The following is a 26,258-nucleotide window of genomic DNA, read 5'->3' as shown; positions in this document are numbered from 1 at the left end:
CCAGAGTTCACTCAGACTCACGGCCATCGAGTCAGTGATGCCATCCAGCCATCTCATCCTCTGTCGTCCCCTTCTCCTCTTGCCCCCAATCCCTCCCAGCATCAGAGTCTTTTCCAATGAGTCAACTCTTCGCATGAGGTGGCCAAAGTACTGGAGTTTCAGCTTTAGCATCATTCCTTCCAAAGAAATCCCAGGGCTGATCTCCTTCAGAATGGACTGGTTGGATCTCCTTGCAGTCCAACGGACTCTCAAGAGTCTTCTCCAACACCACAGTTCAAAAGCATCAATTCTTCAGCGCTCAGCCTTCTTCACAGTCCAACTCTCACATCCATACATGACTACAGGAAAAACCGTAGCCTTGACTAGACAGACCTTTGTTGGCAAAGTAATGTCTCTGCTTTTGACTATGCTATCTAGGTTGGTCACAACTTTCCTTCCAAGGAGTAAGCGTCTTTTAATTTCATGGCTGCAATCACCATCTGTAGTGATTTTGGAGCCCAGAAAAATAAAGTCTGACACTGTTTCCACTGTTTCCCCATCTATTTCCCATGAAGTGGTGGGACCGGATGCCATGATCTTCGTTTTCTGAATGTTGAGCTTTAAGCCAACTTTTTCACTCTCCACTTTCACTTTCATCAAGAGGCTTTTTAGTTCCTCTTCACTTTCTGCCATAAGGGTGGTGTCATCTGCATATCTGAGGTTATTGATATTTCTCCCGGCAATCTTGATTCCAGCTTGTGTTTCTGCCAGTCCACCGTTTCTCATGATGCACTCTGCATATAAGTTAAATAAGCAGGGTGACAATATACAGCCTTGACGTCCTCCTTTTCCTATTTGGAACCAGTCTGTTGTTCCATGTCCAGTTCTAACTGTTGCTTCCTGACCTGCATACAAATTTCTCAAGAGGCAGATCAGGTGTTCTGGTATTCCCATCTCTTTCAGAATTTTCCACAGTTTATTGTGATCCACACAGTCAAAGGCTTTGGCATAGTCAATAAAGAAGAAATAGATGCTTTTCTGGAACTCTCTTGCTTTTTCCATGATCCAGCGGATGTTGGCAATTTGATCTCTGGTTCCTCTGCCTTTTCTAAAACCAGCTTGAACATCAGGAAGTTCACAGTTCACATATTGCTGAAGCCTGGCTTGGAGAATTTTGAGCATTACTTTACTAGCGTGTGAGATGAGTGCAATTGTGTGGTAGTTTGAGCATTCTTTGGCATTGCCTTTCTTTGGGATTGGAATGAAGACTGACCTTTTCCAGTCCTGTGGCCACTGCTGAGTTTTCCACATTTGCTGGCATATTGGGTGCAGCACTTTCACAGCATCATCTTTCAGGATTTGGAATAGCTCAACTGGAATTCCATCACCTCCACTAGCTTTGATCGTAGTGATGCTTTCTAAGGCCCACTTGACTTCACATTCCAGGATGTCTGGCTCTAGGTCAGTGATCACACCATCATGATTATCTGGGTCGTGAAGATCTTTTTTGTATACTTCTTCCGTGTATTCTTGCCATCTCTTCTTAATATCTTCTGTTTCTGTTAGGTCCATACCATTTCTGTCCTTTATCGAGCTCATCTTTGCATGAAATGTTCCTTTGGTATCTCTGATTTTCTTGAAGAGATCCCTAGTCTTTCCCATTCTGTTGTTTTCCTCTATTTCTTTGCATTGATCGCTGAAGGCAGCTTTCTTATCTATTGCTATTCTTTGGAACTCTGCATTCAGATGTGAGATCTTGTAATTAGTAACAACTTGGATAGACCCAGAAGGCATTATGCTAAGTGAGATAAGTCAGACAGAAAGACAAATACTGTATGATTTCACTTAAGTGTGAAGTCTAAAAAACAACAAATGAGCAAACAAAAACTAGAAACAGTTACAGGTACAGAGAAAAAACAGGTGGTTGCCTGACAGAAGGGTGGTGGGGAGAAGAAAGAGAGGGAGACTAAGGTACAAACTTCCAATTGCAAAATAAATGTCACTGGTATGAAATGTACAACATAGGGAATATAGTCAATAATTGTGTAAAATCTTTTTATGGTGACATCGTAATGACTTACTGTAGTGATAATTTTGCAATGTATAAAAATATCAAATCACTATGTTGTATAACAGGAACTGTAGTGTTATAGGTTAATTATACTTCAAAGATAAACTCATAGAAAAAGATGAGATTTGTAGTTATCAGAGGTAGGGAGTTGACAAGGAGTGGGGAATTGGATGAAGGTAATCAAAAGGTACAGACTCCCAGATGTAAGAGAAATATGTGCAACCTGATAAATGATCGACACTGATGTATGTTATATATAGAAGTGGTTAAGAGAACAAATCCTGTGAGTTCTGATCACAAGGAAAAAACATTTTAATAAAAATAAAGGAGTTCAAAACTCTCCTGAATTTTAAAACACAATGGTGGCAAGCAGAAGATGTCTATAAGCAATATGGACAGTTAGATCTTCTACCAGAATGTGGCCTCTGTGAACTGTGGGATTCATATGAATGAAACATTTTTGAAGAAACGATGTTTTAACACAACGATGTTCAGGCAAAGGGATAGCGAAACCAAAATTGAGGATTTGACTAGATTACTGGCTAGATACAAGTATGCACTTTAATACATTAAACCACCACTGCAACTTCTAATGATAATTTGATTTCTATATAGACTTTTCTACTAAGAAGATGGCAAATAGATGGGGAAACAGTGACAGACTTTATTTTTGGGGGCTCCAAAATCACTGCAGATGGTGACTGCAGCCATGAAATTAAAAGACACTCCTTGGAAGGAAAGTTATAACCAACCTAGACAGCATATTAAAAAGCAAAGAGACATTACTTTGCCAACAAAGGTCCGTCTAGGCAAGGCTATGGTTTTTCCAGTAGTCATATGGATGTGAGAGCTGGATGAGGAGGGAGGTGGGAGGAGGGTTCAGGATGGGGAACACATGTATACCTGTGGTGGGTTCATTTTGATATATGGCAAAACCAATACAATATTGTAAAGTTAAAAAATAAAATTAAATTAAATTAAAAAAAAAAAAAAAAAAAAAGAAAGCTCAGCGCCAAAGAATTGATGCATTTGAACTGTGGTGTGTTGGAGAAGACTCTTGAGAGTCCCTTGGACTGCAAGGAGATCCAACCAGTCCATCCTAAAGGAGATCAGTCCTGAGTGTTCATTGGAAGGACTGATGTTGAAGCTGAAACTCCAATACTTTGGCCACCTGATGCAAAGAGCTGATTCATTTGGAAAGATCCTGATGCTGGGAAGGACTGAAGGCAGGAGGAGAAGGAGACGACAGAGGATGAGATGGTTGGATGGCATCACCAACTCAGTGGAGATGAGTTTGAGTAAACTCCAGGAGTTGGTGATGGACAGGGAGGTTTGGCATGCTGTGGTCCATGGGGTTGCAACTGAGCAACTGAACTAAACTGAACTGAACTAAGAAGATAATGTCTCAACCAACCTGGGCTCCCTGTAAATTAATAGGTTTACATCAATATTTCAAATATTCTGAGATTGGAAAAATTAAATTTTTAGGTTTTCAGAGCTGTGGACTATTAGGCCTGGGCATTTTTTTTTTACCTCAATTTTAAGGATAGGCATTTAATAGTTTTATAGTTGACAGGGAAATCTCTTTGTCACCTGAAAGTTCCTATTTGCTTTTGTATCTCTGATGCCTGATAATAGTACCTGGTGTATAGTAGGCATTCAAGAAACATCTGCTGAAGGAATTAGTCCTTAATTTTTGGGGAGGGCTCACAGACTTCTTTAAAAATGTTGTTAAATTTTATTTTATTTATTGGCTGTGCGAGGTCTTAGTTGTGGTATGTGGGGTCTAGTTCCCTGACCAGGGATTGAACCTGGGCCCCCTGCATTGGAAGTGAAGAGTGTTAGCCACTGGACCACAGGAAAGTCCTTTACAGACTTTTAAACATGAGAATCTGATAAAAGTTATGAACCTTTATTCAGGTCCTGTCTGTTCCCTGCCCATATTCCCTCAGCCTATCCTAGAGTTCACTAAAGCTTTGGCAGATAAATCCTATACAAGCCCATAGCTTTCTACTTTAAACACCTGAGTATTCTCCTTGCCTGAAAATGTCAGCAGAGTTAACATTCCCCATAGCAATCTATAACCAATGAGAGATGGGATTTGATAGCTAAATATTCCAATTTCTACCCCTCCTCAGTGAGGCAATTGTAAAGTATGTTTTACTACAGTATTTCTCAAAATTTACTAACACATAAAAATCACCTGGAGAAATTAGTAAGACATAAATTCTTGAATTTCCGTATTTTTTGGCCAGAGTTTGCAGCATCTTAGTTACCCAACCAGAGATCGAACCCAGGTCCCTGGCAGTGAGAGCATCAAATCTTAACCTCTAGACAGCCAGGGAATTCCATTGAATTTGTGATTTTAATCAAACTTCTAGGAGAAAATGATACTGCCAGTCCATGGACCACACTTTAACATCTTTTCTCAGAGTTGCCAATGAGAATCAGCCCCATTTATCCAAAAGATATTTATTGGCCTTCTTTTCACTCCCTTACATTGCTTAGATTCTTGGATCATCTCCCAAATTTACTACTTGCATCCAAATCTTTGTTTCAGCGTCTACTGAAATCCAAACTATGACAACTCTTCTTAGAAAAATGCATATAGAAATAGTTTTGTGTATTACTTAGAAGTATGGCTTCCCTTGTGGCTCAGCTGGCAAAGAATCGCCTGCAATGCAGGAGACCTGGGTTCGATCCCTGGGTTGGGAAGATCCCCTGGAGAAAGGAAAAGCTACCCACTCCAGTATTCTGGCCTGGAGAATTCCATGGACTCTATAGCCCATGGGGTGGCAGAGTCAGACACAACTGAGTGACTTTCATTTTCACTTCACTTTAGAAGTATGAATCCTCTGAAATTTATTTAGGTTATAAAGGAAAGTGACCAGAGTAAATATCATGTGACTCTAGGTCCATGAAAACTGAATGAGTCTAGGCAGAGTCTAGGAACTTACTGTAATCATTAATGGCTCATGGAATGAACTGAATTCAGCCAGCTCTCCTTAGAAGTTACTTCCCCAGATCCTAGTAAGTCATCTCTTTATTTTTCCTGGTCTGCATCAAACTCTTATTTTGTGAAACATAAGAGTAAATCTGGGACTCTAAAGAAAATCCATGCTGACTTCCTTGGTGGTCCAGTGGTTAAGAATCTGCCTTGCAATGCAAGGGACACCAGTTCGATCCCTGGTTTGGGAAGATACCACATGCCAGGGAGCAAGTAAGCCCGTGCACAACTACTGAGCCAGTGCTCCAGAGCCCGCGAGCCCCAACTACCGAGTCCACGTGCTGCAGCTACTGAAGCCCAAGTGCCTGGAGCCTGTGTTCTGCAACAGAAACCACCTCAATTAGAAGCCCACACACAGCAATTAAAAACAGTCCCCGCTTGCTGCAACTAGAGAAAGCCCAAGTATAGCAACAATGACCCACCACAGTCTAAAAAATAATAGTAATAAATAAATCTTTAAAAAACTTGAAAGAAACCCCATGCTTGAAGTCAATAAAAAGAGTATTGCCACTCATTCCTATTGGACTTTGATGGTTTCTTCCCAATCATAGTGCTTTCTGGACACAATTGCAGTTGCCCCTATGACCCTTAGGTCTTTTCTTGATGTTTTCACACCGAGCCAGGCATACCATAACTGCAGCTGGTTTCTCCCACTTCCTTCTCAATTCTGACATGGCTCCCTGTTCTACTCCATCCTTTCAGGAACCTGTAACCTTTGACAGATATTCCTAAGCTCACCCTCGTGTCATCTGGAAGTCTTGTGGCATGCTCTCATTCTGTGATAATTGGATAATCTTGATTATCCCAATTTCTAATCAGCTACATAAACAGAATTAACACCAGGGTCACCAACACCTGATTTCCTAAACACAGCACACAATTACTTCTTAGCTTTGCCCACACAGGGGCCAGCATGTGTGTTTGTGCTGATTGTCTATGTACTACTGAATAAGTATGTCTTTGTGTACACCTATGAATGTGGTTTGGTGGGTGTGGATGAGAGTGGGTATGTAATCAGAACTCAGGTCTAGTCTTGAAGTCTGAATAATGAATGTATGGTATTTTACTTTAATTAGTCCCTGTGCATTGTTAGCCTCAGTTTTTGTCTGCCCTCAAATATGAGAGGAAGAATGAGTTCATTTCCTTGAAGTTTATTAACTGTTACTGAAGGCAGAGCAAATTCCATAAAAGAGCAGGTTCCATACAGAGCAGTGGAAGGGGAGCTCTGAGTTGGTAAGAAAAGGTGCTTGGAGTGGGGACTTCGAGTAAAGGTGGAAAGAAAGATCTTTCCTTGCCTTTTCCCTCCATTCCCACAAGGATCCTGGATTTTCAGTGGGGGTATCCTGCTCAGCATTCCCTCTCCAAAATGGAACCAGAGAGGGGAAACTTGATACAAAGTAGAGGCGGAAACACCTCACAGCTCCTCTGTTTCTCCATCCAAGGGGATGCTAATATCCACATTGTAGTCTACGGGCTCCCCAGAGCTCAGCCAGGGAATAGGGGTTCGATTGAAAGAAGGCCTGTTGGAGAGGTTCTGGTTGTAGAGAACTAGGGGTTCGCTCAGCAAGGGCCCCAGGTCAAACTTGGGCATCTGGAAGGTCATGCGTTTGGAGGCCTTCTCATATCCACCATAAGGCATTGCTGTCCTGAAAAGGAGAAAAATGATTTCATTAAAAACCAGAACAAAAGAAAAAGAGTTTTTTTTGTCAGTGAAATGTTACCCTGTTTGGAGGATGGAGCAGTCTGTGAATTCTAGTTTAAGATCATTTCTGCACTGCTTTTTCTTCTTCTCCCTTAGTAATCCATTGTGCCTTCTGGTTTGCTTGTTTCCCCAAGGCTAATAAAGAGAAAAGTAGTCTAGAGGGTACTAAATAGTCTCATGGATAGCTGTGATCCAAACCAGTCACATTTCAGAGAAACTGACACCAAACACTACAGGCCCAAGGGTCTGAGATCACCTTAAATTGTAGAGACCTCCCTCAAAACCCCTACCCCACCTCCGGTGGATAATGTGTGCCCTAAATGAGAATAATTAACATTTCCTGGAAAATCCAGGCACCTCAGGACCAAAGGACTTCCGTGGTAGCTCAGCTAGTAAAGAATCCACCTGCAATGCAGGAGACCCTGGTTTGATTCCTGGGTCGGGAAGATCCGCTGGAGAAGGGATAGGCTACCGACTCCAGTATTCCTGAGCTTCCCTGGTGGCTCAGCTGGTAAAGAATCTGCCTGCAATGCGAGAGACCTGGGTTTGATCCCTGGGTTGGGAAGATCCCCTGGGGAAGGGAATGGCTACTCACTCCAGTATTTTGGCCTAGAGAATTCCATGGACTGTATAGTCCATGGGGTCCCAAAGAGTCAGACACAACTGAGCAACTTTCACTCACTCACTCACTTAGGAGCAAAAGCAAAAGCACTTCTCTAGTGCTGCCTGTCCTGTTGTCACACAGTCCAGACACGCTTAGCTCCAAAACGATAGCTATTTGAGCCTTAATGAAGTAGGGAATGGGGCTTCCCTGGTGACTCAGACCGTAAAGAATCTGCCTGCAATGCAGGAGACCTGGGTTTAATCCCCAGGTGGGGAAGATTCCCTGGACCAGGTGGACTAGGGAATGGCAACCCACTCCAGTATTCTTGCCTGGAGAATTCCACGGACAGAGGAGCATGCCGGGCTATAGTCCACGAGTCACAAAGAGTCGGACACACTAGGCAATTAACACTTTCACTTCACATTTTACTTCAAAGTAGGGAATAAAGAAACAGAATCTTCAATAATATTATAACAACTTTGTGTGGTACATAATCTATAAAATACTGTGTCACTGTTGTACACCTGAAAACAATATAATGTAAGTCAACTATACTTCAATGGAAAAAGAAAAGAGAAATAGAATTCTACTACAAGGACAGTAATGAAAATTATAACTTTGAATGAAGGGACCCCCACTCAAGAGGCCTTTACATGTGTGTAATATATTATTCCCATTTCACAGTCAAGGCAACCAAGGTTCAGAAGTAGGGTTACTTTCCCACACTGCTGCTGCTGCTGCTGCTACTGCTAAGTCGCTTCAGTCGTGTCCGACTCTGTGCGACCCCATAGATGGCAGCCCACCAGGCTCCACCGTCCCTGGGATTCTCCAGGCAAGAACACTGGAGTAGGTTGCCATTTCCTTCTCCAATGCATGAAAGTGAAAAGTGAAAGTGAAGTCACTCAGTCGTGTCCAACTCTTTGCGACCCCATGGACTGCAGCCTACCAGGCTCCTCCGTCCATGGGATTTTCCATGCAAGAGTACTGGAGTGGGGTGCCATTGCCTTCTCCCACACAGCTAATAACAATGAACCAAAATTCAGATCCTGCCTCCTAGCGAATTTTTCCTTCATCATACCATGCTGTTTTTCTGAGCTACAGTGAAAAGAGCAAGAGCCTCCAATTAGGGCCCCCATATTACTCCTACGCCTCCTCAGTCTCCTTCTGAAACATCTGAACCAAAGTCTCGATTCCAACTAAGGACATGTTGCCATACACTGGAATGCATCAGGTTCCTTTCTCATCCCCCTTACCTGTTGAAGGACTTATACTTAGGGAGTTCAGCTTTGGCCCCGTAGGCCAGCAGGTCGATGCCAAGTTCCACTTTCTGCTGGGGGTCAATCCCCATGGCTTTCTCCCATGGGGAAATATAGGTCTTAAACACAGTGATATGTTTTCCTTCTCCACCTGCCTGGTTGTCTGGCAGCCAAGGGAGAGAAATAATAGTCAAATGATAGCAGTTAGGAGGAAATGGAAATTAGTCTAGAGCTCTGTACTGGAAAAGTCGCTAGGGGCTGGGGACCAAAGGTAAAACATGCTAGTAATTGTTTATGGTTTGTGAAACCATGATAGCCTGGAGTCAGACATATGATGAATGAGAGAAAGGTGACTGAGAGATAGGACTTCTGGGTGGAATAGACATGTCTCTGTATTCCTCTGGACCCAGAAGACCCATCAAGATATCTCAACAGGCCTTTCCTGCATCCAACACCCAGTCCAGGCCTCATTCCTAGGGTTTTCTCTGCTTTAGGGACCAGACACTTGACTCTTGGGTGAGGATACTTGCCTGTTCCTGTCTCACCAACCCCTGGTGTGCCAGCAGCACCTCCTCTGCCCACGTGGCCCCCAGGACCACCTGCCCCACCAGATCCAGGGCCAGAGCCAGACCCAGAGCCCGACCCAGAGCCCTGATGATGGTGTTGCTGGTCAGAGCCATACTGCCCGGCAGAGCCACTTCTCCCTGCCTGGCCTCCGCCACTGCTCTTGCTGTAGGAGAATCCCTGGCCAGCTGTCCCCAGCTGTCCCCCCACTGTGGGAATGAACTTCTGGAAGCGATCCTGAAAAGAAAGGACAGAGTGAGGGGAAAGTTAGCAATGGGCACAGGGAATACCATAGCAACTATGAACTGATCAGAGTCAATGGCCAACTCAAAGACGCTGAATCCTCTGAGACTTCCCCACCCACTAAATGTTAGTGGATAAACCTGACTGAGAGAAATTAAACTCTCCTTAAGGGATACAACCCCTTTGGCTCAGTTCTTCGAATTACATCTAGGATAGAGACAAGTTATTGTCCAAACTCCCCTTTCCCATCCTTACCAATGCAAAAGGGATTGAGACTTCTGTTCCACTAAAATTTGAGAGATTCGGTTTGGCATGGAGAACCCAGCCTTAATTTGAGGAACTAAGATCTCTGCCTCTCTCCCACCATCTTGTCTAACAGATAAAAAATGTGTCTCTTCCTCTCCCTTCCTCCTTTCGGTGCATAGGGAACCAGGACTTCCTGACGGTGAAACTGTAGTGGGTAGGGGGAAGGGTGGCCCAAAGGGCAACACTGGATTCATCCCCAAAGCCTAAAAATAACCCTGCCAACTCCTTCAGGAGGCTCTCCTGGCCACCCACCACGCACACCCCCACGCTCCACCCAGTGTAACCAGACACAGGCAGGGAGGAGGGCTTTTGGCCTCCTAAAGTTAGATGTGGCCGGCTCAGCAATTTTGTTCTGCTCATACATATGGGCCAATGGCAGACACTCCTGCCCCTGGCCCCATGTAGGCATCTATTTTCACTCTCCCCTGGCTGCTTGGGAAAGATGGAGGGGGAAGAAAGGAAATGGAGACGATCCCCTCCTCCTCAGCTGTAACATCTTGTGCCTGGCCCCTCTCCAATCCCTACTTCTCTTTGGAGAATGACCCTGACTAAGGGATGTTGGGCCTTAATGGATGGTTTCAGTCCCTGCATCTATGGCCCTTAGACTGACCCTTTAAATAAAATAATGGCTCAAGAAGAGACAGCTATAAAAATTCACTTACCTCTTTCTAGGGTTGCCAGATTTTTGCACACACAGGACACCAGTTAAATTTGAATTTCAGATACACAACAATAGTTTTTTAGTACAAATATGCCTACGTATTGCATGGGCCATATTTAGATATAAGAAAGTATCCATCATGTATCTGAAATTCAAATTTAACTGGGTATCCTATATTTTCTAATTTAATTTTTAAGGTCCCAAATATTTCATGGGACACACTTATACTAAAAAATTATTGTGTATCTGAAATTCAAATTTAAATATCTTCAATTTTTGTTTCTTTTTTGACTGTGCTGCATGGCTTGTGGGATCTTAATTCCCCAAGCAGGAAGAGAATCCAGGCCCCTGGCAGTGACAGCACCAAGTCCTAACTACTGGACCACCGGGGAATTCCCTAAGTGCCTTCAATTAAGAAAAAAGAAAGTTACATCCCAAATATTGTGTGAGATATACTTTACAAAAAAACTATTTGTGTGTATCTCAACTTTATTTTTGTAATTGAAGTAGAGTTGATTTATGTATAGATTATACACCATTTAAAGGCATTATAAAATATTGGCTTTATTTCCGGTGCTGTAAATATATCTCTATAGTTTGTTTAGTGTGTATCTCAAATTTAAAACATCGGACTGGGCATCCTATGTTTTATCTGGCAATCCTATCTTTAATACTTAACCATACTGGGGAGGAATTTTCTCTCTGAAGGTGTGGTACTCCTCACCCTGCTTCACCAGCTCTAAGATACAAATTTAGTTTCAGGGTGGGTCGTAATTCACCCTGCATCTATTGGAGGCGTGCTATATCTGAGGGGTTAATGAGTTTATAAATTTGCAGGGAGGGGAGGTTGATAATATTTTGGAAACTCTGGGCCTGCCAAGAAGCTGTCAGAAGAGGCACTAGGCTTCAAGAGCTGTAGAGTTCTGAACTCACCATTGAGCTGTCAGAGAAGACATCAGGGTGGTTTTCATAGATAAACTTCTCCACACGCAACTGCCTCAGTTTGAACATCTTGGAGCCCCGGTTAGTGAGCAGCGACAGCTCCTCCAACATCACATCCCTTGGGACACTGATCTTCTTGCCCAGGTTCAGGCCTGAGCTCTCTTGTCCACCTTTCAGGGAGGTGGGGAGGCAGAGACAAGGGAAAGAGGAAAGTGGGGTTTTCTAGTTCCAAATGCAGCTGCCATCCACAACTAAGTGTGTGTCCCAATAGAGATCACTGAGGGAACCAGATGCTGTCTCTGATGTCTGGTTAAATTCTGTCTAGTCTATGAGGGATTTCGATTTCCTGGGTTTGGAGTTGGAGCGAACGTATGGGAAATGGGGTGTAGAGGGGGAGACAGGGGGAATACTAAAGTGGGGTGGAGAGGGTACATGGCATAACAGAGATATGGGGTACAAGGCAAAAGAGTAAAGAAACATCATAGGTGGAGAACATTGGGGAAGCCTTAGCATGGGGGGAAGCCCAAAGGCCACCTCTAAATATAGACTCCTGTCTCAACTTCTTTCCCTTCTCTTTCTCTCATAAACTCTGGCTGCAAACAGCCTCTCGGTATTAGGAGAGCTCGTCTACCCCCAGGAAAAATGTTCAAGGAATTTTCCGTTTTAAGTGCTCAAAGCTCCTGAGTTCTGGGAAAAGAAGTAAGGAAATTAAGCACTTATTGAGACCTTACTCTGTGCCAGTCTGCATCATATATATTTTCTCCTCAAACACACCTCGTTGACCTGTGGGTCCTGTTGTCTTGGACCTGTGCTGGGTAACATGGCAGGGATAGTACTGTCTCAGATTACAAGGTGAAAAGGGTGGAAGGGGGAGCAGTCAGTGTTGAATTCTTTGTTGTTCTTTCTTCCCCACCCCCACCCCTGTAAACCCCACCCCCACCCCAAATTCCTCTTGTCTCTTCATCTCTCTTCACTTTAAGACATATACAACCTTATGATATTTCTGGAACTCTTGGGCCAGAGATACTCTTACTAAGAAGTCCCATACTAGGTAGGTGCAAACATGCCATACCTCCAGTAAGTTCCATTATCAGCTTGCTCGATTTCCTCTTCTTATTGGGGGCTGGAGTCCCTGAGAGTGGCATTGTGGAGGTGGATGGAGCCTGGACAGGGTGGGAAGGGGAAGCTGAAGGATGGACAAGGTCTAGAGTGAGTGTCTCCAGTAAGGTACTGCTTAAGAACTTCAGGAAAACATTTCATTGGATTTTTCAGAGAAAAAGCCTTCCTTGGTTGCTCAGACAGTAAACAGTCTGCCTGCTATGCAGGAGACCTGGGTGTGATCCCTGGGTCAGGAAGATCCCCTGGAGAAAGAAATGGCAACCCACTCCAGTATTCTTGCCTGGAAAATCACATGGACCATGGACGGAGGAGCCTGGCGTGCAACACCCCATGGAGTCGCAAAGAGTCTGACACGACCGACCAACTAACACACACACACAAAAGGTGAAAACCCATTGCTTTATGGCTTCTCTTCTTAGGAAGCAGAGCAGCAAGTATAGGTGTACCCTCTGTTCCTACCTTCTACCCACCTCTCTGTTCAGCTGTTTTACACAGAGATGGTGCAGGGTTTAGGAACACAACATTATGTTGGGAATAAAACAAATTACAGGTAGGGTAATGCACCCACATTTAATTGGTTTGGCATGATATGAAGTTTTTATTTGCATGGGGCTGTCAGTTTGGGGCTGTCATTCCAAGTTCTAGTCTCTCAGTTTTCCCCAAGCCCCAGGGCAGGGGTGAGAAGCTGGGGGTGGAGCAGAAAAAATGTTCTGCCAGCATTGAGGAGAACCAGCCAAAAACATTCTCCATAGGATGAAGAGGTTATTGCCCCTCCCTTGGGCCAGCTGGATCATGGCCTGGGAGGTCACAGCACTGCTCCTGCTCTCTCAGTCACTCCCCTCCCCAGCCCTGACTGGACCCTAGAACCAGAGTGCAGAGGGAGGTCAGGGGACATTTGAACCTCGATGCATATCAATTCAGCAATATCACAGCAGCAGAAAATTTAGGGAGGACAGAAACATAATCATAGGACCTGGCAGTAGATGGGAACAAGCTGGAAAAAGATACAAATTCCAGCCCCTCCTTCATAGAAGCTGGGTCTCAGCAAAATGCTGTCTTCTGCTGAGTCCTGTCTCACAACACACCTGCAATCCTACTCGCTTAGTGGGGTCTGCTGCAGCTGGAACCCAGGAACTGCTAAATGGACTTTCCCTGTACTCCTCTCAGCCCCAACCAGGTTCTTATTTTCCACCCAGCCTCTCAGTCTCCACCCCTCTGCCCATTTCTTCAGTGCCTCCCCCAACATCTCAGTCCCCCGACCCTCTGGGGTCCTTCTCCCTCCAACTCTCTATGGCTCCCCTCAACTGGACAACTAGGGAATGAGTATAGATGGAGGAGGGGGGCAGCTCCCCTGGGATCAAGGGTCACTATTACACAGACACAGACGTGAACAGAAGGCGCTTCAGCCCCTTGGGCCATCAGCTAGAGACTTACCGGCTGTTCAGGCGGTGGTCAGCTCTCCCTGGGGTCTAGCAGCTCTGGAGGACTGAGCTGCTGTGACTAGAGAACCCGAGCTAGGCAGGCGTGGGGGCAGCACTGGCAGTGGGGGAGGGAGCGTAGTTATTAATAGAGATGATGAGCGCAAGCAGCTCAAATGGCACAGGGGGTACTGAGACCCTGGAACCAAGATCCCGCCCTCCTTGCCCAGAGGCTCGGGAAGCATAGGAAAAGCCTTTGAAATTCTCCCACTAAGCTGTCTGAGCCAAGGATCACTCTGCCCAGGGACTCCCCTTCCTTGGCACCTAGAGGCTCAGATCCAGAGAAGCACTCACGGAGAAACTGAAAACTGAGAGGGAGAGAGGAAGCAGGCAGCAAGTGGCGGATAGGAATTCGGAGTGGGAGAGTGAGAACCAGGAGAACGTGTCTGGAGAGCCATGCAGAGCCAATGTAGGCCGGGGCTGGAGGGACATGTGGGTGCATTTTGGGGGTGGGAAGGCTTAAGATGCTATGTCTGGAGAAGGGAATTTCTGTTCACAATGTAAGTGCCCTTTGAAAGTTCCTGGCTAAGCGGGTCTTTCTGCTGGGAGGACCAGATCTTAGCAGGATAAGGGACCAAATTAACCAAATCCCGTGCTTAGGCTGTCAGGGATGATGTGGGGCAAAACTTGAGCCAGTTTCCTCATTTTTACCATTTGCTATTGGGGTGCTCAGCTCAGCCTGCTCAGAAGACAGATGTCACTTCTCCCTGGATAGATACGCTTCTTCCTGAGAAGGACATGGAGGCTTCTGACCTGCCAGGGCTTTACTCTCTGAGGTTCCTACTTAGAATTTTCTTCAAAGGGAACACACACCCCATGGGATCTGGACTATCCCATTCACACTGGTCTACAGAAGCCTCTGGGCTGGGGCGCAAGCTTGAGAGCACCCTGGAGGGAAGTCTGTCACTTGCCTGAGCCCTTTCTCAGTAGCTGCAAGAACATCCTGGATCCTCCTGTCTTCTGCTCAGGTTTTGCAACCAGCTGCTTCACCTCTGCTGTAGCCACCACCGTGCTGTAGCCGCCTTAGGAAGTGGCTTCTGTAGCTCCCAGAATACCATTTTGTCTTTCTGTGAGCTATCCACTTTTCCTGACCACGTCCTTTTCCCATCCTGAACTTTATAGGTTCAGGTTAGGGGCCAAAAGGTCTCTCTGCTCCCCTCTACTTGGCCTCTGACCAAACCAGTTTAGCCTCCAGATACCTCATCTTTTGTCCTTTTCCTCTGTTCTCTCCTAACCCAAAAAAGCAGTTAGACGAAAAAACATAAGTAGCAAAACGTGATTTTGTCATCATTACCATCCTCCCCTCAAAACCCACAAAAACCAACCAAAATTTTGGTCGTCTATGATTGAGTACCTAAAACTACTATGTGAATGAAGACAGAATATGTATTGTAGGCTTTCTGAGCCCTTCCTTTGGAATTCTGTGTGTGTGCATGCGTGCATGTTCAGTCCCTTCAATCATGTGCGACTCTTTGCAACCCCATGCATTGTATCCCTCCAGGCTCTTCTGTCCATGGGATTTTCCCAACAAGAGTATTGAAGTGGGTCGTCATGCCCTCCTCCAGTGGAATTTTCTGAGGCTGCTTACTTGTGACAGGATCAGAGTCATAGGCCTGGTTATTGGCACAAATCTGCCCCCTGCTGGTAAAACTGGGATAATAGAACTTCACTTCTCAAAAGTCTAAGTCTAGCCTGCTTTCTGGAGAAGGCAATGGCACCCCACTCCAGTACTCTTGCCTGGAGAATCCCATGGGCGGAGGAGCCTGGTAGGCTGCAGTCCATGGGGTCGCTAGGAGTCAGACACGACTGAGCGACTTCACTTTCACTTTTCACTTTCATGCATTGGAGAAGGAAATGGCAACCCACTCCAGTGTTCTTGCCTGGAGAATCCTAAGGACCGGGGAGCCTGGTGGGCTGCCGTCTATGGGGTGGCACAGAGTTGGACACGACTGAAGTGACTTAGCAGCTTAGCAGCCTGCTTTCCAGTCAGTGCCTTCTCTTTTATTAGTCTCAATCCAGGCTGATCTGCCTTCTCTCTCCCTCTTCCTTCTCTCACCCCACCTTCACCTTCAGCCACTGCCTTCCCTTCATTTCCTCCAGGCAGTTGGAAAATGTTGATGGCAAAAGGGTCAGAGGGCCTTTTCAAATTGTCTTGGTTCTGTAAGCTGAGGCCTCATCTGAGAAGTATGGAGCAGGGGACGGAGAAGGGGAGAATCTAGACAGAGGGAACCGAATGGAGGTGGCTACATGGGGGCAGGACAAAATTGGTAGAGAAGAGCAAAAGGCCTGGGGGTGAAGGGCAAAACAGTAAAAATAGGAGGGCAGGAGCTGAGAAAAAGATCAGGGATCAGGAAAGTGAATTAGATAAGATGAAGGGGAGACCTGGATTTAGGCAAGAAACTAGACAAGATGACAACAGAAGATATAGGGCATAAGTTTATTCTTGTGCACAAACCAAAGCACTGTGGTTCACACTCAATATGCAAAGGAAATGATCAGTTTGCAGGTCAAGCAGTAAAAGTGACTGGTGGTCATGGTGAGAGGGGAGTCCATATCTGTCTAAGACAGAGATCAGGACCTCAAGCTGGAAAGGAATAAGAGCTAGGATTTGAGGGATGGGATAGCACTAAAAAAAGGTTTTGGCTCTGGGTGTTTCCTTACCCTTTCCCAGGTAGTTATGACAAGCTGCAGAAGACAGAGGAACAGATTCACAGGAGGGAACACAGATTATACCTGTTTTTTCAACACTCAGCACACATTCTCGCATCCCTCTACCATCATCCCCCTTCTCTCTAACAAATACATACTTCTTCCTCATATTTTTTCCCAGTCCCCCTTTTGTACATGACTGGATTCTTATTATCCAATTTTACTCCACCAACACTGCACTCACCCTAACCATGCTCCTCTCTAAGGCTCAATCCATTTCATTCATTTCTGTCCTGCTTCTGGCTTCTAGCTTACTCGCCACATTAAGGTTCTTTTCCCCTTCCTTTCTGTCTTAGGTTCATGAGGCCATGAAGCCAATGATTTGGTCATTCTCAGAGGACATTTTCTTTCTTTCATTTCCTGGATGCTTTGTTGCTCAGCATGGGCCTCTCAAGTTGTTAGCTTTCTGAAATTCTGAGGAACAGAATTCTTAGTTCTATTCCTGGTCTAACTGATGTAACTCAACCCATACAAACTGCCCTGGTCCTTCGTGTCTCCTCACACTCTGTGAATTTCACAAGATGCTCTACATTTGCTGTAGATGATGATATTTAACTCTAGTCAACCTCTTTCTCCCCTCCAGACATTCTATGTGAGGACAGCTGACTCTTCCTTCATCAGTGCAAAGGTGAGACCCAGACTGGGTCTTTATTTAGACCTCTCCTGTTACTCTTGCCTCAGACAGAAGAGCACATCTGTGTTCAGGCACACACTTGCACATACACACATTCACAGACATACACATGCCTAGGAATATACCAGCCAAGCTAGGAAAGAAGAGTGAGGAACAGCGAGTAACTTAATGCAAATAGGGGTCAGTTCAGTCCCTTTGCTGCCTGTCTGGTGGTGAGCTTCTCTCCTGAGGTCTTAGTAGTAACTTCCCTGTGTGTTTCTCATTGAATGTTAAAACAAGGCCCACAGAAAAAGGCACAAATGTAGAGAAATAGGGACCAGCACAGGAGTGTAGGTGAAGAGACCTAAAGACAGAGATCCAGGCAAGGAACTACAAAGAGAAGCACAGACACCAAAGCAGAGAGAGTAGGTTGGAAAGCAGCAGGCAGGTTGGGAGCCAGGAGGAAGCTGGGGAACAGGACACCAACTACAAAACTATCTCTGGCAGGGGGGAATTTAGCCTGCTTGGGGTGGGGGGGCAGGGCAGGGAGAGCGCTGGGAAGGAGAAGCAGTTTTAGGAACTGGATGTTCCACCTCCCCTTGGGCCTGGGAGCTGTGCCCTGTTCAGTGGTGGCCCGCCCCGGGCCTCCACACATGAGCCTGCCATCCTGTTCTGGTAGCTGAGAACCGGGGCCTGGCTACTTGGAAGCCACAGGAGCTGGGGGAGGTCCCAAGACCCCTGGGAGACTCTGGAGGAGGGGGTGGGCTAAGGACAGGGGCTGAGGCCAGCTCTGTCCTCCAGATGGGCTCATCCAATGTAGTGGCTGCTCTGGGGGCAAGCACAGTGGGGGCTAGGGGTTCCGCAGTGGGCTGGGGCGCTGGAGTTGAAAATCGGCGGATCTCCTGGACTCTGGCAGTTTTGGGAGGCCCTGAGGAGGTGGGTCCAGGAGTCGGGGGAACCTCATCAAAACAGAACATGGCAGTTTTAAGCTGGTAGGGCTGGTGCCGCATGAAATCCAGAGCCTTGATACCCTGCTTAGTGGCTGCCCGAGGCCCTTGGGATTGGGTCTTACTAGGGAGAATTCGGGCAGCTTGGGGGAAAAAAGGTGAGAGCAGTGGGTTGTAAGCAATAGGAGGTGGAGCACGTATATTGGGTGAATATTTCCAGGAAGAGGGCAGTGAGGGGGTGGGAGAAGGGCTTCTGGGCCGAGGGCCAAGGCCAGGACCAGGTGGAGCTTCCACCACATACCTGTCCGCTCGGCTCTGACGTTTGGCAAACAGCTCCCCTCCCCTCCCCTGAAGCCTTGGTGTTTCAGGGACTCCAGCCGAAGGGGCCGCCCCGTTCACTAACCCATCGAGGAACCCTCGAGAAGGGGGCTTAGGAGCCACTGGGGGTGGAGTCTTAGGAGTCGTAGGGGGTGGGGTCTTGGGAGCCATTGGAGGCGGGGTTTTAGCTGTCACGTGAGGCAACGTCTTGTAACTCCTGCCCCCTGGTGGCTGCATGAAATTGCAGGCTTCAGCCCCGAGGCTCAGAGCATCCTCCTCGGCACCAGATTCCGCGCCCCCAGCCCGGGGTTTTTCATCCAGGTTTTGCACCAACGATAGCAGCTCGGGGTTGGGCGAGTTCTTCGTCTCTTCATTTCCTGACCGGAACATCTGCTTTCGGGTTCCCCGACGCCGGGCCTCCTGGAGGATGCCCGTGCGAGCAGCTGGCACGGAGATGCGTTGCTCCCGAGCGCTGGGGGGCTCAGGGGCCGCGGAGCTAGGGGCAGGCGCTTCTGGGCGCGCAGCAGGTCGCAGAGGCGACGACAGGAAGATAGAAGCGGTGGAGGTCATGGCAGCTCCGCTAGCGGGGGCGGGGGCCTCTGGGGCTCCGCCTGGTGTAACAGGACGGTTAGGGGCTGGGATGTATAGGGAGCTGGTGGCCGTCACGGGGCCGGTGGGGCGTGGGGTGCTGGGGGAAGCGGGGACTGGCACGTGGCTGGGAACCCCTGAAGTGAGGCTGGGCACAGGAGTGGTACCCTGCGGAGGAGACAGGAAAGGCGGTGGGGCGGGGCTGAGGCCTCCCAGGCTCTCATTTGCCCTCTTGGGAGCTAGAGGCCGGAAAATAACCGAGGTGGTGCCTGAGCGCTGCCCTTGTAAGCCGGGAGTAAAGGGCCTAGCTGAACGGTTAAATATGCTTGGAGCTGAGGTAGAGGTTCCACAGCCAGGGAGGAAAGGTCTGGGGCTGGCCACAGGGGCTGGCGAAGGGCTGGATGGGAGCAGAGCCGCCTCTGGCGGAGCGCTTTGTGGCCGAGGTGGAGACTGCAGGCCCTGCCCGTTGAGCGTGGCCACTGGAACTTCCTGGGCCGGCTGCTGGGTGATGGAGGCTGTGCGCTGGCGCTGCTGTTCAAAGAGTTGGGCCCCTCGCCCGGAGGCCTCACTCAGCCCCCGGCCCTCTGCTGTGCCTGAGCTCGGCCTGGCTAGCTCCATGTCCAGGTAGGGGCTGTCCCAGTCGGACTGGTTGGTGAGGCTGCGGGCGTCGGAGAAAGCCTCTTCGTCCAGCTCGGACTCACTGGTTGGAGGCAAGCCGTCCTCCTCCTCAGCGCCGGTCCCCGCTGCAGCCCCAAAGCTCACTAGGGTGTACTTCTTGGCTCTCTGCCGACGTTTCTTAAACATCAGTACCCCCTTGGAGTGGGGGTTGGGGGCTGCAGTGAGCAGGGCTGCAATCGTCCGGCATTTGGTCTTGGCCTCCTTCACACTCCTCTCTTGGAGGCTCTCTGCCCTTTGTAGCTCTGAGGAGAGGAGAAGGCGTGTGGTCAGTATGCATCTGTGAGCCCCAAGGCTCTCCTCCTCCTCCCAGTTCCTTTAGGCCTCTACCTCTGGCCTTTTCACTGGCCTAACCCACAAGGGCTGTCCTACCTGGGGCAGAGTCCTCTGACTTGGGGGCAGAGTGGAGGTGAAAGGTGAAACCAAGGACAATAGAAGGGAAGGCAGAGCCTAGTTGGCTGCCCTGACACCACTCTGACCACACAGCTCTCCTCCCTCTACTCTGCTCCTGTCTTTCTGGAAATCACTTTTACTCACACCACCCGCTTGTCCCCCCTGTCCCCTCCATTTCTGGCTGGCAGTGTGAGGGTGGGGGATGGGGGGGGGGGTCACTCTGCATGGTAGGCAAGGACATGAAGCAGGTCCCAGGGTAAGAAAGGATGAGAAGGGACACTTCTCCCACCAGAAACCACGCTAGAGGGCTTCTCGGAAAGTTTGAGACTTCCCCTTTTCCTGCCCTTTACCCTATACTAAGGATAAAAGGATCCTTAGCAGTGGGGATCTTCATTCATAATTTCACTACCATCACCTAAGCCACATCATATACATTCACAGAAATAACTCCCACACATCATTTCAACAAGAATATGGCTCTAGGGAAAGGCACCTATGAGCTTATGTTCTCAGATGTATTTTTCTCCCTCATTCCCATATACTCTAGCTTATATACACCCCAGTTAATAGACACATGTGTAAATCCATGTGTCCACACAAAAACATACATGCATAGCCCAGGTAGCTCTTCTTCCCAGAATTCCCCTAGCCAAGACACTGTCACTAACAGTTGGGACACAATTTTGTGCCTTCTAACCTCCAAGGCACTCCTTTGTGCCTTAAACCCCTGCTACTCACAGCCAGGGATGGCCTCAGATCCGAGATGCAGGAAAAGCCAGAGTGTTGCTCTCCAAGGCGAGCTTCCAAATCTTTAGAATATCTCAAGGTCACCAGTTGATATAGTCTCCTTTCCCCCAAGCTGAGGGTGGGAGTGAGGTGGGCTTCTTTTAGAGTCAAAGCTGCCCCCCTATTTCAAACCTTCTAGGTAGAGTGCTCAGGCACCACCACCAGGCAGGCACAAAAGGACTGTGTGCTAAGGGGGAGCCAGGACAGGGCCTCCCAGGCCATGTGGGGCCTGGGAGGTGGGGCCAGGAAATGGGAGAGGCTGCCCTGCTGCTAGGACCCTGACTTGGACACAGTTACTCTCTAATCCATGATCCCCCGTTCCTCCTGAAAAATTCTTGAAATTCCACCTACTTTCCACTCAAGATATCAAGCTCCTTTCTAATTTGGGCGGTCATTCCACCCATTCCAACATTTGTACCACACAATAGTACTAGAGATAGGCACTGGAGTCATAGCTTAGTTCAGATTTTGGTTCCTGGGAAAGTTACTTCATCTCAATGAAGTTCAGTTTCCTCATCTGTAAATGAGGCTAATGGTTACCTCACAGAGTTGCTATGAGGATTCAGTGAGATAATGTAGGTCAGTTTAGCATTTAACCTAAGGTCCATTATGAGTAATCATTACTATCAAAGCTTTCTTGATACTAGCTGCACACAAATGTCTTGTTCACTCATATCTTCTCCCAGAGACTCCTACACACATGCTTCCATATATTCATAGAGTACTCACACTTCTCTCTCTCACACACACCCTCTCTCCATGAGTTTTCCACAGTTCATGTTGTCACAAACCCCTGTGACATGTGGCCATAGCATTAGCCCATCCTGAGAAAAGGGCAGTGAAACTCCTGAGAAAAGAAGGAATAGGAAGGCAACAAGGAGAAGGGGGTAAGAGGGTAAGATCTTTCCCAAAGACCTCCCTTCCTATAGTGTTGATATAGTCCCCTTCATTCTAGATTCCAGAACTCTCTTGGCTATGGGAGGGTAGTACCTGCATAGAATGGGTCCTGGAGCTCAGGAACTGGGTTTGGGGCTTTGTCGCAGCTGGCTTGGCTGAGGGGCTCTTGGCTGATGGGCTCAAAAGTCTCCATGCCGAGAAAGGCAGTGTTGGCTGGAGCAGGACCAGCTTGAGCCACCCCCCACGCCTTTTAAAGCCCCTTTGTCTTGGCCCCTGAGCTGGCAGCTGAATGAGCTCACTGTGCTATTTTTGGAGCCTGGCCCCTTCCCTCCTCTCAGCTGCCCCACAAGCCCCGGTGTGATGGACATGGGCACCTGCCTACCCCTCCCCCCCAACTCCAGTGCACTGAACAATGAGGTCTGCTTGGCTAAAAATATCCCTGAGCCACTAACTACAGTCTCATCCAGCATGATGGGGAAGGGAGAGAGTGCTAAAAGGAGAATTGGGGTTAAGCATGGGATCCTAAGTGTATATCTGGAATTTCTTTGTGGGACATGGGTCACTCTCAGGAATGTCAGAGGGTGAACTGTCATGTCCTTAGCCTCTATTCCAGACTCAGAGGCACAAAATTCTATTGATCAGGAATCAGAGTGGTGGGGGAGAGGAGCGAGAGATGAGAACTAGAGGGGTAATCCTGAGATTTCCAAGGTGACAAGGAAGGAGTCCTGTGGGAGGCGTAAGACAGGGAGAAGCTTCACTCTTAAACCTTGTACTGTAGCTCACATCAAAAATAGAAGAGAGCCTGAGATAAGTGGAATAGGCTTTTTCTGCCCAGGCCTACATTATCGCCTGAGATAAGAAGCCAAAGATCTCTCCCTCCACCACTTCCTAGGGATCTCATGACTATTCCATAGCCTCCCAGTCCCCAGGAATCTTCATGGAACTAGCAATGCCAAAGGCAGCTCTGATGTTATGCCTGTAGTAACACTGAAGAGTCCCTATGTCCCTGTCCTGCTTCTAAATACTCCCCTGCCCCATGTCTGTGCTCCCCTCACCCATCTGACATCTAGCAATGTCACAACAATAGGCAAACTCTTCATCAGTTCATGTCCTTTTCCAACTTCCCTGCTTAGGCCGTTCCTGGGTTAGGTTGAAGGAACCCCCTGTATCTTTTTATCCCACTGGTTCAAACAGCAAAAATAATGGGGATCGTGAGACTAATTATTTTCCCTTCCTCTTCTCCACCTATTCCCAAGACTGTATTCAAGGAAAGCATAAGGTAGATATTGATAGAATGTATGGTGAAGGCGGCTTAGATTTAGGACTCAAACTGAAGTATCCTGAATAACGAAAAGGAGTTCATGCACTCACTGGCTTGTTTGGCCTTCTGGGTATAGGTGGTGGTAAGATCTTCTGCCACTGGGTGAGGAACAGGCCCCACCATAGGGATGAGATGAGGGCCAGGCCGGAGAGGGCCATGGGGCAACAGCAGGGCCTCGGCAGGGGGTGGCTGAAGAGTTGTCCCATCCTCCCAAGATGGGGAGCTCACACGACTGTCACCCTGGCTGGGAGGGCCAAGGACAGCAGGTGCCGGCTCTGCAGGGCTGTCAGACAGGTAGACCTCATCCGGTGGGGCTCCTGGAGGGGTGGGCCTTGTGGGGCCTCGGCGGCGGGGTCGGCGGGGCTTTTCCTGGGTGGCTGGGCCATCAGCATCACTGTCTGTCTCTCCATAGTAAGCCTCACTGTCAGGGGGCGAGAGGAGGCTCCCGGGCTGGAGAGGCTGGGGAACTGGAGCTCCTGGGGGCTCAGGACTCAGTGGAGACAAGGGTGACCGTGCCTGAAGCTCACCCGGGGATGGAGATCGCACAGGTCCCTCGTCCTCTACCCTGTATAGGAAAGATGACAGAACTTGAGAAATGAGCTGGATGACTGATAGCTAGAGAGATCTGGAGGACATGCGAGAAGGCTGTATGGGGAGAGAGGGGACTGGCATTTGGGTGAAATGGATGGGCTGGATAGAGTAGAGATTTGAAGATGAACTGAGAGGCAAATCTGCTTGGCAGGCTTTGAGTGGAAATGGGCTTAAAGAGAGATATGATGATGAAGAGACAGGCAAGGGGTCTAAAACAGGCCCACATACCCACATTCAAGTGCTCTGAGAGGCATACACAAACATCCATGCTCCAGCAAAATACACAAGCAGAAATAGGTACTTGTTAGTAGCTGAAGTCAGCTACTAACGGAAGCCCTGGACTAGGGGGCTGGGGATAGGCTGGGGTGGAGGAATCCATACCTCCGCACAGTGAGAACAAGCTGATTCCCTGAGGCATCGATCAGGCCCATGGCACTGGCATGAGAGAGGCTGGTGCAGGAGACCCCATTGATGGCCAAAAGCTGATCCCTCTCTCGGAGTCCTGCTCTGCCCGCCTGGCTTCGTCTTCGGATCTGAGAAGGTGTTGGAGGAGAGACTGTAGGTGAGGGAGGGCTCCAAGGGGGAATAGAATGAAAGGAGTTAGGACAGGAAGGAACCATGTGTGGAGGGGATTTTATTGGGTTAGCCAAAAAGTTTGTTCAGGCTTTTCCCTACTATCTTACTGAAAAATCCAAATGAACTTTTTGGCCAACCCATTACTTTAGAGGATAAGAAAGGGTGGAGAGGGGCAAGGGGTGACAGTTAAGGGGGTCAATCTAGAGGGAAGAAGGTGCTAACTGGAGAAAATAACATCATATGAAGGGAGGTAGCGTAATCGCTAAATCAAAGAGGCTTGGGGAAAAATGCCTGGGAGAGACGTACTGGAAATGGCGGTTATCGCCTCAAGGCTTTCCTCCAAAGGAAATATCTATACTAGCCAATATTCTTTGTCTTCTAGTCCTTGGAATCCTAGGCACCGTCATCTATACAGTCAAGATTTTAGAACAGTATTCCAGACTGGAGGGAGTCCAGCAGATTCTGAGATTGTGATTGTGTGTGTGTCGTGTGTGCACACACATACGTATGTTACAGTAATAATAGTACTAGTGGCTATCATTTACTGAGTGCTTACTAAATGTTAGGCACAGTGCCAAGCACTCAACATGTTTTATTGAATTTAATCCTTCAGAACTTAGTATCCATGGAGTAGGTACTATTATTACCTACATTTTACAGTTGAGAAAAATAAGCTTGTGCTATGAAACCAAAATGGTAACAACTTCATCTGACAGGTCAAATCTTGCCATAACCCTCCTAGTACCTAAAATAAATCTTGCCTAGTGAGAGAAGGGATCTGGCGTAGGGAAAGAGGACTGAAGGCAGGGGCAGGGCTGGGCTGAGCTGGATGAGACAGCTTCAGCTCATCACACACCAGTTTAGTTAGAAATGAGAACCTTCCCTACATTCCTGGAGTTTAGAGTAGAGAGGCACAGACCCAGGAGATTGGAGGGTCAGCTCTGGGCCTCTGCTCCTATGGTGTCACAGGGAACCGAGCCAGAGTCTTTCTTTTTCTCTGCTCCCAGAAACCAGGGATTCCCTTTTCTATAGCCCCCCACAAGAAGCCACTGCTCAGATACTATTCCCGCCACCCCATCAGATTTGAGCATGCTCCCTCGACCACCTGCCCACTCCCACTCCGCTTCTTCACAACCTCCCACTTCTCCCCTATAGGCCATCATGTGACTTTTCCCAAGTTCCCTTGGGTTCCCCTTTCCCTGAAACCTCAATATAGGCTCCCTTACCTTGGACACCTGTAAAGGTTTCCTCTGCTCGGCCCCCCCCTGAAGTCGGAAGCCCCAGGGGGCTCCCCCTGACAGTGTGACCAGCACCTCCTCCTCAGCACCCATCGCTCAGCTTGGCCTATGGCCCTCGGAGTTTGGACAGCGTCCCAAGGAGAGAAGTCGAGGCGCTGGTACCCCGTCCGGCCTGTCTGGCTGTCCTGCTTCTGCTGCCCTAGGCCTTCCCCCCCACACCACACACCACAGGCAGGCAGCCTGGCCCTGAGATCAGTACAGTCCACACACGTGTCCTGTCAATCGGAGCTGCGCCCAAAATAGTTACCGGCTGTACTCCCCTTCCTCCCCCAGCTGTGTTACTCCCAGAGCTAATTATAGTGAAAATTTCTGCCCGCCCTGTCCCCCATTCTTCTTCATGGACTTTTTATTCAGGACTCAGAGTACTAGCTCTGTGGGCTCTATCACTAATGAACATCCTTTCAGGGATGGTGCCTTCCCTGATGGGGTCATGGACTGATTCCAGCTGCTTTCCTCCAAAGCTGATTCCAAAATGGCAGCAGCAGGGGCCTCAATTCTCGAGCAAGGAATGGCTGGGTTTGTCCCACAGGTTGGCAAGCTCTCCAGAAAGACAGTGCCCCTTTGCTGTATGAATTAACCAATTAATCAAAGTGGATATCCATATCCCACTTGCA

At 48.0% G+C, this 26,258-nt stretch overlaps 2 protein-coding genes across 2 annotated transcripts; both read right to left on the bottom strand.

Annotated features, from left to right (window-relative positions):
* Positions 1 to 6,192: 6,192 nt before the first annotated feature.
* MYOZ1 (myozenin 1) lies at positions 6,193 to 13,937 on the bottom strand. The gene is made up of 6 exons (XM_005910073.3): positions 13,889 to 13,937; positions 12,408 to 12,498; positions 11,327 to 11,505; positions 9,150 to 9,420; positions 8,617 to 8,782; positions 6,193 to 6,703 (listed from the first exon to the last, which is right to left on the bottom strand). Exons 2-6 carry the CDS (start codon positions 12,478 to 12,480, stop codon positions 6,472 to 6,474), a joined length of 921 nt encoding a protein of 306 aa, XP_005910135.2. The 5' UTR covers positions 12,481 to 12,498; positions 13,889 to 13,937; the 3' UTR covers positions 6,193 to 6,471.
* Positions 12,462 to 25,816, bottom strand: SYNPO2L (synaptopodin 2 like). The gene is made up of 6 exons (XM_070364859.1): positions 25,573 to 25,816; positions 24,152 to 24,303; positions 23,230 to 23,744; positions 18,503 to 20,027; positions 13,889 to 13,990; positions 12,462 to 12,498 (listed from the first exon to the last, which is right to left on the bottom strand). Exons 1-5 carry the CDS (start codon positions 25,675 to 25,677, stop codon positions 13,969 to 13,971), a joined length of 2,319 nt encoding a protein of 772 aa, XP_070220960.1. The 5' UTR covers positions 25,678 to 25,816; the 3' UTR covers positions 12,462 to 12,498; positions 13,889 to 13,968.
* Positions 25,817 to 26,258: the final 442 nt, after the last annotated feature.

This window comes from Bos mutus, chromosome 28 (assembly GCF_027580195.1).
Source record: "Bos mutus isolate GX-2022 chromosome 28, NWIPB_WYAK_1.1, whole genome shotgun sequence".
In the NCBI taxonomy this organism is placed as follows: domain Eukaryota; kingdom Metazoa; phylum Chordata; class Mammalia; order Artiodactyla; family Bovidae; genus Bos; species Bos mutus.
This window is presented reverse-complemented; position numbering and strand designations above follow the sequence as displayed.

What these genes read in the sequence shown, in the direction of transcription:
- MYOZ1 (XM_005910073.3), bottom strand. Translation starts at nt 12,480, where the DNA reads ATGCCACTCTCAGGGACTCCAGCCCCCAATAAGAAGAGGAAATCGAGC. An exon ending in TCTTCTCTGACAGCTCAATG is followed by an intron (nt 9,421 to 11,326) that starts GTGAGTTCAGAA and finishes CTTTCTTTTCAG; the next exon opens with GATCGCTTCCAGAAGTTCAT. An exon ending in AAGTATAAGTCCTTCAACAG is followed by an intron (nt 6,704 to 8,616) that starts GTAAGGGGGATG and finishes TCTCCTTTTCAG; the next exon opens with GACAGCAATGCCTTATGGTG.
- SYNPO2L (XM_070364859.1), bottom strand. Translation starts at nt 25,677, where the DNA reads ATGGGTGCTGAGGAGGAGGTGCTGGTCACACTGTCAGGGGGAGCCCCC. An exon ending in AACCTTTACAGGTGTCCAAG is followed by an intron (nt 24,304 to 25,572) that starts GTAAGGGAGCCT and finishes ACACCTTCTCAG; the next exon opens with ATCCGAAGACGAAGCCAGGC. An exon ending in CGTCAGAGCCGAGCGGACAG is followed by an intron (nt 13,991 to 18,502) that starts GTATGTGGTGGA and finishes CCCCACTGCCAG; the next exon opens with TGCTGCCCCCACGCCTGCCT.